Raw genomic sequence first — 13,796 nt, 5'->3', positions numbered from 1 at the left:
TGCAGCCACGGTTGGTTGCGGGGGCATCCCGGCCTGCATGAGAGGGGAGGTGGCTGGTGGAGAGCTGGGGAGGTCCGTTAATTAAGGAGGCAGAAATCAGTGGGACTGTGGGCTTCCTGCCACGTTTCCACCCCTGCTGCCACGGCGCACACACCGTTCCTTCCCCTCTGTTGACTTTGCTGACTATCTGGCTGAATGCAAAGTAGCCTTGTGCACTTCCAATGCATTTCTCCTCCTGCAGGTGCTACCTGCCGTCAGGCCCAGGCTGTGGGCCCGCAGCCCTTTCCCTGGCCTTTCTCGGGGGACAAAGATGAAGTTAACCAGAGGCACAGATGGCTGGCTGTGCCTGCCTGACACATGGCTTCTGAAATATTTATCGAGGCTTTGGAAATGAAAACCTCCTTGTATTGCAGCGCTGGGCCGCCCCCGACGAGGCCAGGCAGCATTCCTTGGGCAAAGTCATGGGGAGGGAAGGATCAGAGCCCAGCTCTTGTGTCAGTTGATTTGTTGTTTTGTTTTGTTCGGGGGGTTATGAAAAGCTGACACATTGTTCACTACTGGACCCGCAGAACCCAGCACAATGCCTGGAACAGGGGAGACCCTCAAAAAATAATTTTTGAATGAATATTTCTTAAGGGATATTTTTAGGGGGTATGAAAACCACACCTACCCATATCTCTACACCATTCCAGAAGGCTTTCACTTTTGAAGGTGACCTTTCAGGCCTGCCTACATGCAACCAAACTTTTCCATAACAGCTTCACACTCACACATCATTTTGTCATCTTCTGCTTGCACTTAGTGTTATTTCTCAGTATTTCCTGCCCCCTAACATTCAAGATTTGAGCACTGTCATGTGCTTGCTTCTTTTTTTTTTTCTTCCCTAGAGCAAATCAAAGTGAGTCAGCCCACCCTGTGCCAAAGTTGGAGAGAAATCTACTCTTGGTCATATTTCTCACCCCTCCACCACCTTTAAGGTCTCCCAGGGCCTTATGTGGTTCAGGAAAAGGGAGGCAAGGCCACAGGTGTTCAACCCAGGACAGCTGGGGTGCCCGCTCCCTTCCTTTCCCACCCGCACTAGGACACAGGCTGTCTGCTGAGCTCAGAGAGATGGCAGAGCCTGCAGCATTTCAAGCCGCCCCATCTCTGACACTGACATGCCCAGTCCCAGCCATGTCCACCCCAGCGCCCAGTGGGCTGATCTTCAGAGAGGCCTTTAAAACACAAGCATCTGTGATTTCATTCCCTCGACTCCCACCCCAGAGAGAACCAGAGCTCCCGGCACAGGGGCTGTCCCTCCCGGGCAGGGTGAGGGAGGTGGAAAGTTGCACGTTCATTCTTTAGTGTCTCCGTACAACAGCCAGAACAGGGCAGAGATTAATTCTGTCCTAAGCATTCTCCATGTTGCTGCACCAGCTTTGGAATGCTCATTTGCAAATTTATTTATAGCTTGTGTCGTTCCTCAGAGGAGTTCAGGCAGCTTCAAGAATAGAGACAATAGGGGCCGGCCCGGTGGCCCAGCAGTTAAGTGCACACGTTCCGCCTCAGCAGCCCGGGGTTTGCCGGTTTGGATCCCGGCTGCGGACATGGCACCACTTGGCAAGCCATGCTGTGGCAGGCGTCCCACATATAAAGTGGAGGAAGATGGGCACGGATGTTAGCTCAGGGCCAGTCTTCCTCAGCAAAAAGAGGAGGACTGGCAGCAGTTAGCTCAGGGATAATCTTCCTCAAAGAAAAGAATAAAGACGACAAAATAGAAAAAATATAAGTTAAAAAAAATATGACAGGGAAGAAATGGAGTGGAGTAAAATGTCAGTTATCCCACGTTTTCTGACTGCAAGATCCCCCTAGAGCTGAGGTACCACGTTTACTGGAGCAGCCCTCGCGATGATGCTCCCCATGCATTTCGTTTCAGGACGTTGGTTGCTGTGGTTGTGGGTTTGTTCTGCTGTGACAAACAGTGCTGCAGCGAACACCATCTTGCTGAGGGCTTTGTGAGTGATTATTCGGGGTAAATTCCCAGGACAGGATTACAGGATCAGAAGGTCTGGACTTCTGTGTGGCTCTCGCTCCAGAGCACCAGCTTGCTTTCCAAGCAGAGTTGGGCTGATTGACAATCTGACTCGGGTCAAGCCTGTTCTTTAGCTGGGAGTTGAGCCCAGAACGTGTGGGAGGGGTCCCGGGTTGGGGCAAGGGGCCAGGGTAGGGGGAGCTGGGGGGAGGTGTGGTGCACAGGTGCCTTCTGTAGCCTGAGCCCCTCCTCTTTGATAATCGATGGGGATAGGCAGGAGAGGAACAGCAGGAGGCCGGTGCCCTGAGGGAGCTCTCTGGAATAACTGGCCCTGGAGGGGAAGGGCAAGGCTACCTTGTGCTTAGAGCTACGAGGTTGATGCCGGTGAATGGCCCAGGCCTCGTGGGCATCCTTCTTCCCCTCCCTCTCCCCAGCCAGTGATGGCTGTGCTATGTCCTGTGTGCCAGATTCAGGTCCCTTATACTGTAGGAAGGCAATAATGCTTATGCTGCCCCCTGCCAGGGACTATGAGGAGAGAGGGCTATGGCATTGTGGTGGCACTGGGAGACCATGGAGCCTTCTTCAGGAAAGGCAGTTAAAGCACAGTCAGGTGTGATATTGGTGTTGCCAAAAAGCCTTGTGGTCAGAGAGATTAGCAAGGCCTGAGAGCTCTAGCCATATCTCCTCCCTGAGACAGGGGCTGTGTCTTCCCCATTGGATGAGGAATTCTCCAAAGATGGGTGCAGTATCTTGCCTCTTTGCTTGGGAACTCCTTAGGGGCATGTTCCCTGTCTCCCCATCATATCAGGGGCTTCCTGGGAGCATAGTTCTGTCTCCTTTCTCAGACTAGAAGCCCCCTGACAGGGGCCATGTCCTTCCACCTGCTTGGGGCCCCACATCTCCAGCATACGCTGTGTATTACCAGTGCATGTAGGATTCTTAGAGTAAGTGAACAGTCAGCTTCTTGGAACGGTGTTGAACATCTGTACTTCTTCAGAGTGTCAGAGACTTCGCCATTCGTTAGACAGGGTCCATGTGCACAGGCTGAGCCCTTGGCCTCTGGCTCCTGGCTTCTGGCTCTTTCTGCTTTAATTTGGCTAATTATAGAACCAGACCCTTTCTGGGCTGGCCTGGAAGAGACTCCTAGAAAGAGGGAGGATGAGATGGGGAGGTGGCAGCTAGGATGGTCGTTTCTTACTCTAGGAGGGCTGCCCTCTCTGGAAGTTGAGGAACCCATGCCCAGACCTCAGATATCTCACACCTTGGGCTGGAGGAGCAGCGAGCTGTGGCGCAGGGCTAAGCTAGTAGCCCAGGAGGTGTAACATTCAGACAGTCCCTCTGGCTCACAGAGCCTGTTCCCTACATCACCTCTCACCTTGGAGAGAGTCAGAGTGTGTGGACAAGTAAGTACAAATTTACAAAAATCAGGTAAAGAAACGGAGGCACAGGGAAGGTAAATGACTTGCCCAACGTAACACAGCTTATATTTAACAGGGACTGCACCCTTCTCTGACTTTAAGCCCAGTTCTCTTTGCTCTCTGGGGTCCTTTTGAAGGATCTGAGGGCCACAGTTTAAACAGAATAAGGAGAAGACCCCTGAGGCAGCAAACCAACTACCCCACCTGGGCGTGGACTCTAAGCCTTAGAGCTAAGGGAGACCCTGTTTTAAGCTGTCCTTAGTCGCTAATACCTAGTGTGAATGAGTTTGAAATCCTTCCCAAGAGCCATGGAGATTAGGAAGCCTCTAAACCTCAGAGAGAACCTGGCCTGGGGGGATACAGGGACCAAAGGCAGAGGAAGGCGTAGCAACTTGGTGCCCCCAGAAACACACACTGCTGACCTCACTGTTGACAGACAGCCAGCTCTCCAACTCCCCCTCCCACTGCTTTCTCCTGGGGCTTCCTCACACTGTGCATGTGGAGCAGAAGAGGAGCATTTGAGCCTTTCTTTAAATGGTTAAGTCTCAGAGACACGGAACAAGAGTCCCGAAGGAAACAGGACTTCAAGGAGCTGTGTAAGGAGCTGTGTGAGGAGCTGGAGGTGCCACAGGGCTACAGTTCTGCTCCCACCCTACCCAGCTCCACCCCGCAGGCTGGGGAGAGGACCCCAGAGGCTGAACTGCCACCTGATCACTGTTTTTAGCAGCCTCATCCCTCCCACTAAACTTGCCCTGTGCTTCCTCCACAGTTTTCATGAACACGGCCATCCCCATCGCAGCCGTCCTCATTGTAAGTGGATCCTTTCTCCATCACCTGGCCTGGTGGGGCAGGGGAGGGTGTCTGTGGTGGGAGGCCCCCAACCCCTAGGGTTTGGTCTTCTCTGCACAGGAACTTCAGAGGGTGAGCTCAGCAGTGGGTCTGAGAACAGGGCGATGGATTGAAAGTCTGTATACGGAGAGGGTCCCTCCCGTACTCCAGCAGACAGGGCCCCGGCCTCCAGGCCTGGAGGACCTGAGGCTTAGTCTTTAAAGAAATCTTTAAAAAATAGCTATTGAACTTTTTAATTATAAAAGTGAAACATGTTTATTGTAGAAATGTTGGGAAACTCAGAAAGGAAAGGGCAAAGAGAATTTAAATCACCATAATCCCACTGGTGACATCTTCAGTGTGTTTCTTTCCCATCTTTTCTTAAGGCACATAATATGACATTCTTACAAAAATAGGATTGTGCGACACAAGGTTTTGTAACCTGCCTTTTAAAATTTAAGAATATCGCACAAACAATTCCCCACATCATTAAATATGACAATGGTGGTTTCCTAAAGGGATTTTGACCAAAGCTGTATGTGAGCTCAGCAGAGGAGACCTGCAATGAGCCCTTCAGAAGCACCTGGGCCCCCACGAGTCCCTACCATCCCCCAGGGCTCCCTTCACTCTCTTCTGTGCTGGCTGCAATTTTTTAAAAAGATGCATTCATTTCCCCCGGGGCGGGGGGGGGGGGGGCCGGTGTCCCTGAGCTGCAGCGAGTTCACAGCCCATCAGGCAGGTTTGGAATTCACTCTCCATGTGATTTGTTGGGCTGGTTCCTGGCCTGGCTCTCAGGGGAACTCTGGGTAACAGAGGCCGCCAGCTAGCCAGGTGGCAGGGGGCAGGCAGGACGAGGAGGCGATTCTGTAACTGTCGGGTTTATATTTTCCCCAACTGAGAACTGCTGTCTGAGGGGGAGGCAGAGCTGACGTAACCTGAGGGCTTCTCCCTGGTCATTCCTGGCAAGGAGGGGGCAGGACAGGGAGGGAGCAGCCCCGGCCCTCCAGCTTGACGTCTTGAACTTGCTGGGGACGTTGCCATAGAGACTGAGGATGATGATTATGTCTTTGACAGAACGGTCCCCTTGGGTCCCTATTCCAGCCTTCTCGTTTCCTTCCTGGGGGCTGAGTGCTGCCGGTGTGGGAGGGCCCCCCCTCTGAGGCACCCCCCCATCTCACGTGTGCCTCTGTCCACAGACCTTCGTGGGCCACGTCAGCTTCTTCAAAGAGGCTGACTTCTCCCCCTCCGTGGCCTTCGCCTCCCTCTCCCTCTTCCACATCCTGGTCACGCCGCTGTTCCTGCTGTCCAGTGTGGTCCGGTCTACGGTCAAAGCTCTAGTCAGGTGAGAGGAGAGTCCAGCAAGGGCACAGGACAGGCAGCTCGTGTGGCAGCCCCAGGGCTGGCTCCGGTGACCGCTGCAACCACAGCTGTTGGGCCCAGGACACAGGTCCCCATGGACCTGGGCCTCGCTGCAGCTGGTCGTGGTTGGTCAGACAGACGTACACCATGTGTAGCTTTGCTCCACGCAGTCCTGAGAAAGGACTAGTCAACTTGCTAACATATCTCCAAGAAGAGGGAACTCAATGTCACCTCCAAGACAAGTCTGTAAAAAAAAAAAAAAAAAATTCAATGTTGAGCCCAAATTAATATATCCTCAAAAATTCTACCCATTGGTCCTAGTTCTACCCTCTAGAGCCACCCAGAACAAGTGCCATCCCTCCCCCACATGACAGCCCCTTGGATTTCAGAAGGTATCCACTGAATCTTTGTCTTCCCCGGGCTGAACATCCGCATTCTTTCCATGGGTCCCAGAGCCTTCGCTGGCCAGGGGAGCAGCTTCCCCCATGTCCCTGCCCATCCTGTCCCCAGTTGGCCTGCGGCTCTGGGAGGCCCCCGACTTCCAGGCTCTAGAGCCCAGTGGTGACTCTGCCACTCGCCCAGAGGCATTGCCTTCTCGGGAAGGAAAGCCTGAAGGTAGAGGGCAGAGGCTCTGGCTGGGGGATACCATGGCTAGAGTGTGAAGATTTCGTTGGGCCTCTGAAATAGCTCCTTGAAAGCAAGGGCCTGTCATGCCTCTTGTAGAGCTAGCTATGTCCTTTCCCATCGCAAATAGAACCAGATAGTAACAAATGTCCTCTGTACTCTTGCCCCTTCAGCCTTGAGGAAAGTGACACCCCTGTCTAATGGGACCCTGGCGGGTCCCAGGCAGCCAACAGGGAGGAGTAGCCGTTGGAATGAAGCAGCTGATGGCAAGAGCAGCTTGCATGAGGGAAATCTCCCAGGGGTTCAGGATGGCAGGGGGCCTAACTCATCAGAAGTGTGGGCATAGGAACATCTGACCAGGAAGTAGCTGGCTGGAAAGGGCTCAGCTCCCATTTCCAGGATCGGCTGTGCTGACTCAGTTTTACCGGCCATGGCATTGTGACTTCTAATGATCACGCCTCCTTCCCCACCCCCACCCCAGCCCTTCTGTAGAAACCACAGATTCAAGGATGCTACACCTGTGGGAAGTCCTTTGCCTGATCCAGAAACATTTCCATATGCAAACATTCCTGGTCTCACTGTCTCGAGGGCAGCTGAGGCCTTTTTAAAGAGGGAGAGCAGACTCTGGGGAAGGTGGGAGCAGGACACGGCCTAAAGCTTTACCCAAAGCTGGCTCCATCTTTCTGGTTGCTGCTGAGGGAGTGCTGGCGCGAGGATGGCGGGGAAGCTGGCAGAGGCTGGCAGTCTGTTCTTGGTTGGGGACGGGGGTTGTGCACAGAACAGAAACCGGGGCCACAGCTCCGTTAGAGCGTCAGACTGTTCTGCCTTGAGAGTTGGAGGGCTTGGTGGGCCCCGGGCCTGTTGGACATGTGGACAGAATGGAGGAAAGGAGGCTACAAACAATTCCCAGCTTCCACACCCCCAGGAAGAAGAGAGAACCTTCCCTAGCCTCCTGGGTCCACAGGGAAATTCGAGGGGGTAGGTGGCTGGCCTTTTCCTCCCAGAGCTGGGAAGAGTAAAACCTCCCCACACCTGCCCCAGCAGGGGATTGAATGATGTGCTTGCAAAACATTTAACACAAGGTCTGACGTACCATGTGCTCAAAAACATTAGTGATTGTTAATAACCAACCCTAATCCTACCCAACCTTAACACTGACCAGCTTTACCTCTAACAGTCACTGATAAGGCCCAACGCCAACCATCCTTCAGTCTAATAACCCAGACTAACCAACTTTAATATTAAACTAACCCTAAAGCCAGCCAATCCCACCCTAATCCAGACCCTAACCTACTCCAGCTGACCAGTCACCCCTAACAAACCCTGGGAACACCTATTACTGTCCCCGCTATGGGATGCTCATGTCCCCCTCCAGTGTGGGCTCTGTAGGGGCCACACCTAGGACCCAGAACCTTCTCAGAGCTGCTCCCTCAGGCCTCACCCTCCTCGCTCTCCCCTCCCCTCTGCCCCTGGCAGGGTGAGGGGTGTCTCTGTGCTTCCTCCACAGTGTGCAAAAGCTGAGCGAGTTCCTGTCCAGTGCCGAGATCCGCAAGGAGCAGTGTGCTCCCCGGGAGCCCGCGCCCCAGGGTCAGGCCAGCAAGTACCCAGCGGTGGTGAGTGCCCGGCCTCCGCTGCCACTCGTGCTTTCTCTGGTGCCTGCTGCTCTCGCCCTGCTGCTTCCTGCCCCAGCCTTTCCTCAGCAAGGGGAGCTCCATCCCCTGCACAGCTCCCAGCCCCGTGGGCCCTCACCTCCTCCTTACTACCCCCAGCCCCTCAAGGTTGTGAACCGCAGGCGTCCAGCCCGGGAGGACTGTCGGGGCCTCACGGGCCCATTGCAGAGGCTGGCCCCCAGTGCAGACGGGGATGCTGACAACTGCTGTGTCCAGGTGAGTCCTGAACCCTGCAGCCCCACGCCCAGCCCCCCAGCCCCATCTCCAGAAGGGAGCTCAGCACCTGAAGGGCCAGAGATGGATGTGCTGAGTCCTCCACCCCAGAGGTCACTCTACCTGCCTGTAGGGTCCACAGGAGTCCCGAGACCAGGGGCAACACTTCTATCTCCACCGGGGGGGACCCATGGCGTCTCAGGGTTGGGAGCCTTGAGCAGGGATCTGCATGAGAAGGCCCCCCTCCCCACCCCACCCCACCCCACCATCCTGGAAATGATCCAAGGACTGGAATCAGTGTTTTTGACTTTCATGGGGGAGAGGAGGCAAGAGACTATTCACACTGAGAAACAGCTGCCTTACTGTTCTCTTCCACGTGGTGGGATGCTACCCACAAAGATCATCGGAGGCTTCTTCACGTGGACCCCCGATGGAATCCCCACACTGTCCAACATCACCATCCGTATCCCCCGAGGTATGGCCCAGCTCACCCCTCCATCATGGTCTGGGTCCCCGTTGGAGTCATATCTGAAGCGCCCCTCCCCATGTTCCCCTGAACGACATGGAGAAAAATCAGCCTTCATTGAGTCCCTGCTCTCTGTGCACACTCTCGTGGGTGCTCTGGGGAGTGAACGCTAGAGAGGAGGTGGGCTACACCCTCGAGGTGCTAGGTAGGAGTGCAGCAACAAGGACGGGGCAAGACAGCGGGGTTTTGATGTCAAACCATCTGTTGCAGACAGTGTGGGCACTTCACAAAGAGAAGAGCAGTCCCAATTAGCCAGGGAAGGTGTTGTGGAAGAGGTGGGGATTCTGAGAACGAGGAGGGTCCCTCGGGCCGTGCGGCAGGGTGGGCATCCAGGGAAAAGCAGCACCATGAGCAAAGCATGGAAGTAGGATGGAAGTAGGACCCCGGGTGGCCTTCATTGGGACCATGAGGAGCTGGGCTCACAGTGGGGAGCATTGGAAGGAAGAATTGAGTGCTTAGGAAGGGGAACGGGGATCAGCTGTGGAGGAAGGACCTGGCGAGCCAGAAGGAGGATGTAGGTTTCCAGAAGGAAACCTTTCTCGAAGGGGGACAGGACTCCCTGGGGATTCTAGGTAGGAGGAAAGCAAATGAAGGCCCCAGGTTGGGTGTATCTGTCTGTCTGTCTTTCAGGGTGGTGGTCGTTCAGACTCCCTCCTGGCCCCGCTCGCATCTGCTGCCCTCCCTCCCTGCAGGCCAGCTGACCATGATCGTGGGGCAGGTGGGCTGTGGCAAGTCCTCTCTCCTCCTGGCCACGCTGGGGGAGATGCAGAAGATCTCAGGGGCCGTCTTCTGGAACAGGTACTGAATGCACCCTCGGGGCTCAGTTAGTGGGGAGAGACTAACAGTGGCCAGGTGGGCAGTCCCCCTTCAAGCATCCATCTCAGTTGAGGATGCACCATGTATTTATTGAGTACCCGCTGTGGGTTCAGTGAGTACTCAATAAATGCAGTCAATTCTTATTCTCATTATTATCATTGGTATTTCTTAAACTCTTACTATGTGCCAGGTGCTTTGCTAAGTCCTCTGCACGCATTATTTCATTTAATCCTATGACAACCAGCTAGGTAAGTACTGTTAACGGTTCTCGTTTTATAAATGAAGGTTAAACTATGTGCCCTAATTCACCCAGCTAATAAGTGACAGAGCTGGAATTCGAACTCAGTTCTGTTTGACTCCAGATCCCATGGTCACTCAGTTGTGTCACCCCCCAGAGTGAGGAGTAGCAACATAAACATTGGTTTCCGGCTTGGTCATCAGCGAAGCTGACACAGACCATTCAGTGTTTTGAGGAGCCAGAGATAACCCAGACAAACGTGGGTGTCTGGGCAAAGACCACTGTCTTAATTAAAGAGCAGAACCCCAGGCTGAGTCAATCGTGAAGGTATTGTTTATACCCACCTACTTCCAAAAAGCACTTGAAACTCGTTGATATGAGATACGTATAAAATAAACACCTTGTTAAAGGTAGGAAAAGAAGAGCTGAGAAATGCGGAGGGTGGAATCGGTGTTCAGAAACCTGGGCAGGGGATGGCTGCAGAGGAGGCCGGCAACGCGAAACCTGGCTCGGAGCCCCCCGTAGCCCAGGGAAAGAGGGACCTGATCCAGGTTTGTAGGGCCTCCCTCAGGAACAAGGTCACAGCTAGTGCAGCAGAGGCCCAGGAAAGCAGTCCTTTCCAAGGGAAGTTGTCCTAAGTTTTCCTAAGTGTGAGCACAGAACTGAGCAGAGAGAAGGACCTTGGGCCCAGTGTCTGCATGCCTGTGTGCACCCCCATTTCCTGCTTTTCCAAAATGTCCTTGAATGGGGCATCCAACAGATGGCAAGTTTCCCTCCTCAGCGGTGCTGTGGACTGGCAGACGAGCCTCTTGGCTTTCCTGTGACCTCAGTCTCTGGAGCCTGAATTCCATCGGGGACTGTGGTGCATTTGGGGCCGAGGGGTCTCTGCCTCCAGTCCCCATCTTGTTTGGGGATTTCTCATCACAACCTGACAGGGAAGGTCCAGGCGTTGGGTTTGGGGTCACTTTGCCAGTCCCTTGTACCAACTGCCCCTCAGCTTTGGAGCGAGGAGCCTTGCCCGTTGGCTGACAGCGCGTGTCTGTGCCAGGAAGACAGGAGCCCCAGGGAACTGTGAACTGAGAAAGCAGCCAGTGCTGACTGGGTGCCTGCTATGGGCCAGGCCCTTTGTGAAGCACACTGCACGCATGAACTCATGAAGCCTCCCGCTGGGTGTTACCACCCATTTTGCAGGAGTAGGAACTGAGGGCAGAGAGGTTGGGTGACTCATGGGTCAGTGTGTGGAGCAGGGAACCAAGCCCAGGCTCCTTCCCTCGAGCCTGGCTGCTGCCTTGGGCTGGGGTCCCCTGGGTCCTAGTCCCAGGGATTATTCTCTAAGTTCCATGTAGAGGGCAAGCCTTTTCTAGATGGGATTACAGAGTTTAGAGAGTGGGGCTGCCCCTGGATGCCCCTCTCTATGTCCCACTCAGCCTGAGTCAAACTGCCTGTGAGCCTGGTCCCTTTGCCCCACTTTCTTCCTCTCCATCCCACCATCCTCACCCTCGGGTGGCCTCACACCAGCATCAGCACCAGTCTGTCCTCTGTAGAGGCAGAAGGCCTGCTGGGTAGCAGCTCATGCTCCTCAGCCCTGCCCTGCCTCAGCCCCACCTCTTCTCTGAGCTGGGCTGAGCCTCAGGGTCTGACTGCTGCCTCCGCTCTCTTCGGGAACCTCTTACGTGTGCAAGGCACCGTGTTGACTTCATTGTCTCAGTCAGCCTTCACCGAACTGTGAGGTAGGTATTATCATTATCCCCATTTAACAGATGATGAAACTGAGGTGAAGCAGGTTGCCCACAGCACCCAGCTTTTGAACAGCCAAAGAGGGATTTGCACCCAGGTGCTTGAGCGCATGGATTTTGTGGTGTGTGCTTACGGGGAAGGGGCTCCAGAGCAACAGGAAGAAATAGCTGTCCTGACGGTCCAAGGGCCGGCAGCCCCTGTGGCCGGGACACATCCCCAGCCTCATCAGCAGACTCCCCACACGGATGCTCACAGCTCTGTCCTTGTTGACACTCACGATCCTCAATGGGCAGCCTGCGCCCCAGCTCCTGGCTCTGTTCGAGGCTGGGGGAGGGGGTGCGGGTGGTGAGAATGTTCTCGTTTCTCCAGTTTGCCCTCCTCCCTGGTGCACTTTCCTCCCAAGCACGGCGAGGCGCATCAGGGTAGCTGGCGGCCAATGCTAGGAAATTGTGAGAATTTGTTTTGGCTGAACTCATGCTCCGGTCTCTCTGCATTGATATATTCACTCACCCGATATTTATTGAGCACCTACTGTGTGCCAGAGGTTGGGGACAGCAATAAGAATGCAAAGATGATTAAAACGAGGCCCCTGCTCTTAAGGGAGGGGAGAGGAGAGCAGTGCCATAATGGAGCACAGAGGAAGAGCAGTGAACTCTGCCATCAAGGAGAGAAGTCTCAAGTGGAGGTGGTGTCTGAGCCTCAGAGGATGAGTATGGTGTCATCAGTTGGAAAATGCAGGAGCAAGAGAGGAAGGTGTTCCAGACAGGAGCGTCAGCGTGGGCAAAGGCTGCTGCTGTGAAAGAGGTGCCGGAGCAGGTGGTGAGAGGGGTGCAGTGGGGAAAACGGGACTGACAAAGGGGGCTGGGCTTGGGCCAGACACCCCTATACGTCAGGCTCGGGAAATAAGATTTAGCCTGTAGGCTGTGGAAGAATCATGCTGGTGAGACAGGGTGAGGGATCAGACAGAGAGAGACTGCAGGAAGGGACACCAGTTAGGAGCTCATGACAGTGGCTGGGAGCAGGAGGAATCTGGGCAGACACAACTCAGCTGATTTCATCTGCTCTTTGCCTCTCAAAATTCTGGACACATACACAGCTCTGTCCAGCCCACCTATTCTGGGCAATGAGTTAAGTGTGCAGGCTATGTATTGTGGGCCCCCCCTCCATTACTTACAGGACCTCCGTGCCTCACACACTAGGCCCCAGATCTGCAAGGCGATGTTGCGCTTGCAAAATGAGCCAAGTGCAAAACAGCGTTTGACCTGGGAGCTGCTCCCGCGGGTCTGCCTGTGTGCAGCCAGAGGCGAGGGCAATGCCAGGCTGCTCTGATGTTTTTCTTCCATACTGGGGCCGAGGCCTGGTGACCAGGAAGCCAGAGAGTGTCCCAGGAGGCCCAGGCGGGCCACTGGGGGATTAGGAAGTGCAGAATGGAGGATGCTCTGGGGAGATTGGTTTGTTTGTACAACCATTCGCTTATTCCCTTCAATGAACAAATGAGCAGTAGGGCTGAGCAGACAGGAGCAAAAGCTCTGGAGGCAGGGTAGCTGAGGTCAAATCTGGGCTCTGTGCTCTGGGAGATTCCATGGCCGTTCTGTACCGGTTTTCCCATATTAGCCATGGAGTTGATGTGAGGCTTAACCTAGCACATGGTTAGTGCCCTATAAATATTACTGTAAATATTATTCTTCGATGATGTACTTCTATGCCAGGAACAAAAGTCCCCTGTTACTCTTTAACTGGACTTCAGCCCGTCTCCCAGGAGAGACTGTAGTGAGCTCCCTGGGCACAGGGACCATAATTTACTTGTCTCTCCATATCCACAGATCCTTTGCTAAATGAATTCATTTGCTAAATGAATGAACCAGGAACCACTGGTGACCTTTGAGAGAGCCGTGATAAAGGCGTCTTTACATCTCTCTCCTTCCCACGTGTCTTTGCCCAAGCTGCTCCACCCAGAATTCTACCACCAACTTCTCCGCCGACACCGGGAATGTAGGAATCCCCTTAGTGCCCGCCTCTCACTATGTGACTATCTGCCGATGCGTCCGTCTCCCCCATGACACGGAGCTCCTTGAGGATGGGGCGTGAGGGTTGTCCACGTTGTAGCCCAGGTGCCCAGTGCAGGATGTGTATTTTGTGAACCACCCTGTATAAGCCGCAAAAGAGGAGACCTGGCCCTGCCCTCAGGGGGCTCACCAGTCCTGGGTGGACAGACACATGCAGACAGAGCCCTCGGGTGGGCACGGAGGGCCCCCGGGGAAAGGTGCTGAGTTCTAGCCAGGAGAGTTACATGGCAGCCCTGAGCAGATCTGGCACGCCAGCCCCCCAGCTCCGGGTCTCAGGGAGAGCCGTGTGG

General features: G+C 54.4%; 1 protein-coding gene across 11 annotated transcripts in view; it reads left to right on the top strand.

Moving 5' to 3' along the window:
• ABCC8 (ATP binding cassette subfamily C member 8) overlaps positions 1 to 13,796 on the top strand; it is a 75,546-nt gene that overhangs the window by 35,777 nt on the left and 25,973 nt on the right. For all 11 annotated transcript variants that reach the window (XM_070626534.1, XM_070626531.1, XM_070626532.1 and 8 more), the window contains 6 exons: positions 4,199 to 4,239; positions 5,454 to 5,599; positions 7,748 to 7,853; positions 8,010 to 8,126; positions 8,523 to 8,598; positions 9,342 to 9,447. In XM_070626534.1, the coding sequence (XP_070482635.1) occupies positions 4,199 to 4,239; positions 5,454 to 5,599; positions 7,748 to 7,853; positions 8,010 to 8,126; positions 8,523 to 8,598; positions 9,342 to 9,447 (592 nt within the window). The remainder of the gene's footprint in view (positions 1 to 4,198; positions 4,240 to 5,453; positions 5,600 to 7,747; positions 7,854 to 8,009; positions 8,127 to 8,522; positions 8,599 to 9,341; positions 9,448 to 13,796) is intronic.

The sequence above is a fragment of the Equus przewalskii genome, chromosome 6 (genome assembly GCF_037783145.1).
Source record: "Equus przewalskii isolate Varuska chromosome 6, EquPr2, whole genome shotgun sequence".
Taxonomy (NCBI): domain Eukaryota; kingdom Metazoa; phylum Chordata; class Mammalia; order Perissodactyla; family Equidae; genus Equus; species Equus przewalskii.
The sequence above is the reverse complement of the archived record's forward strand: the minus strand, read 5'-3'. Positions and strand labels throughout refer to the sequence as shown.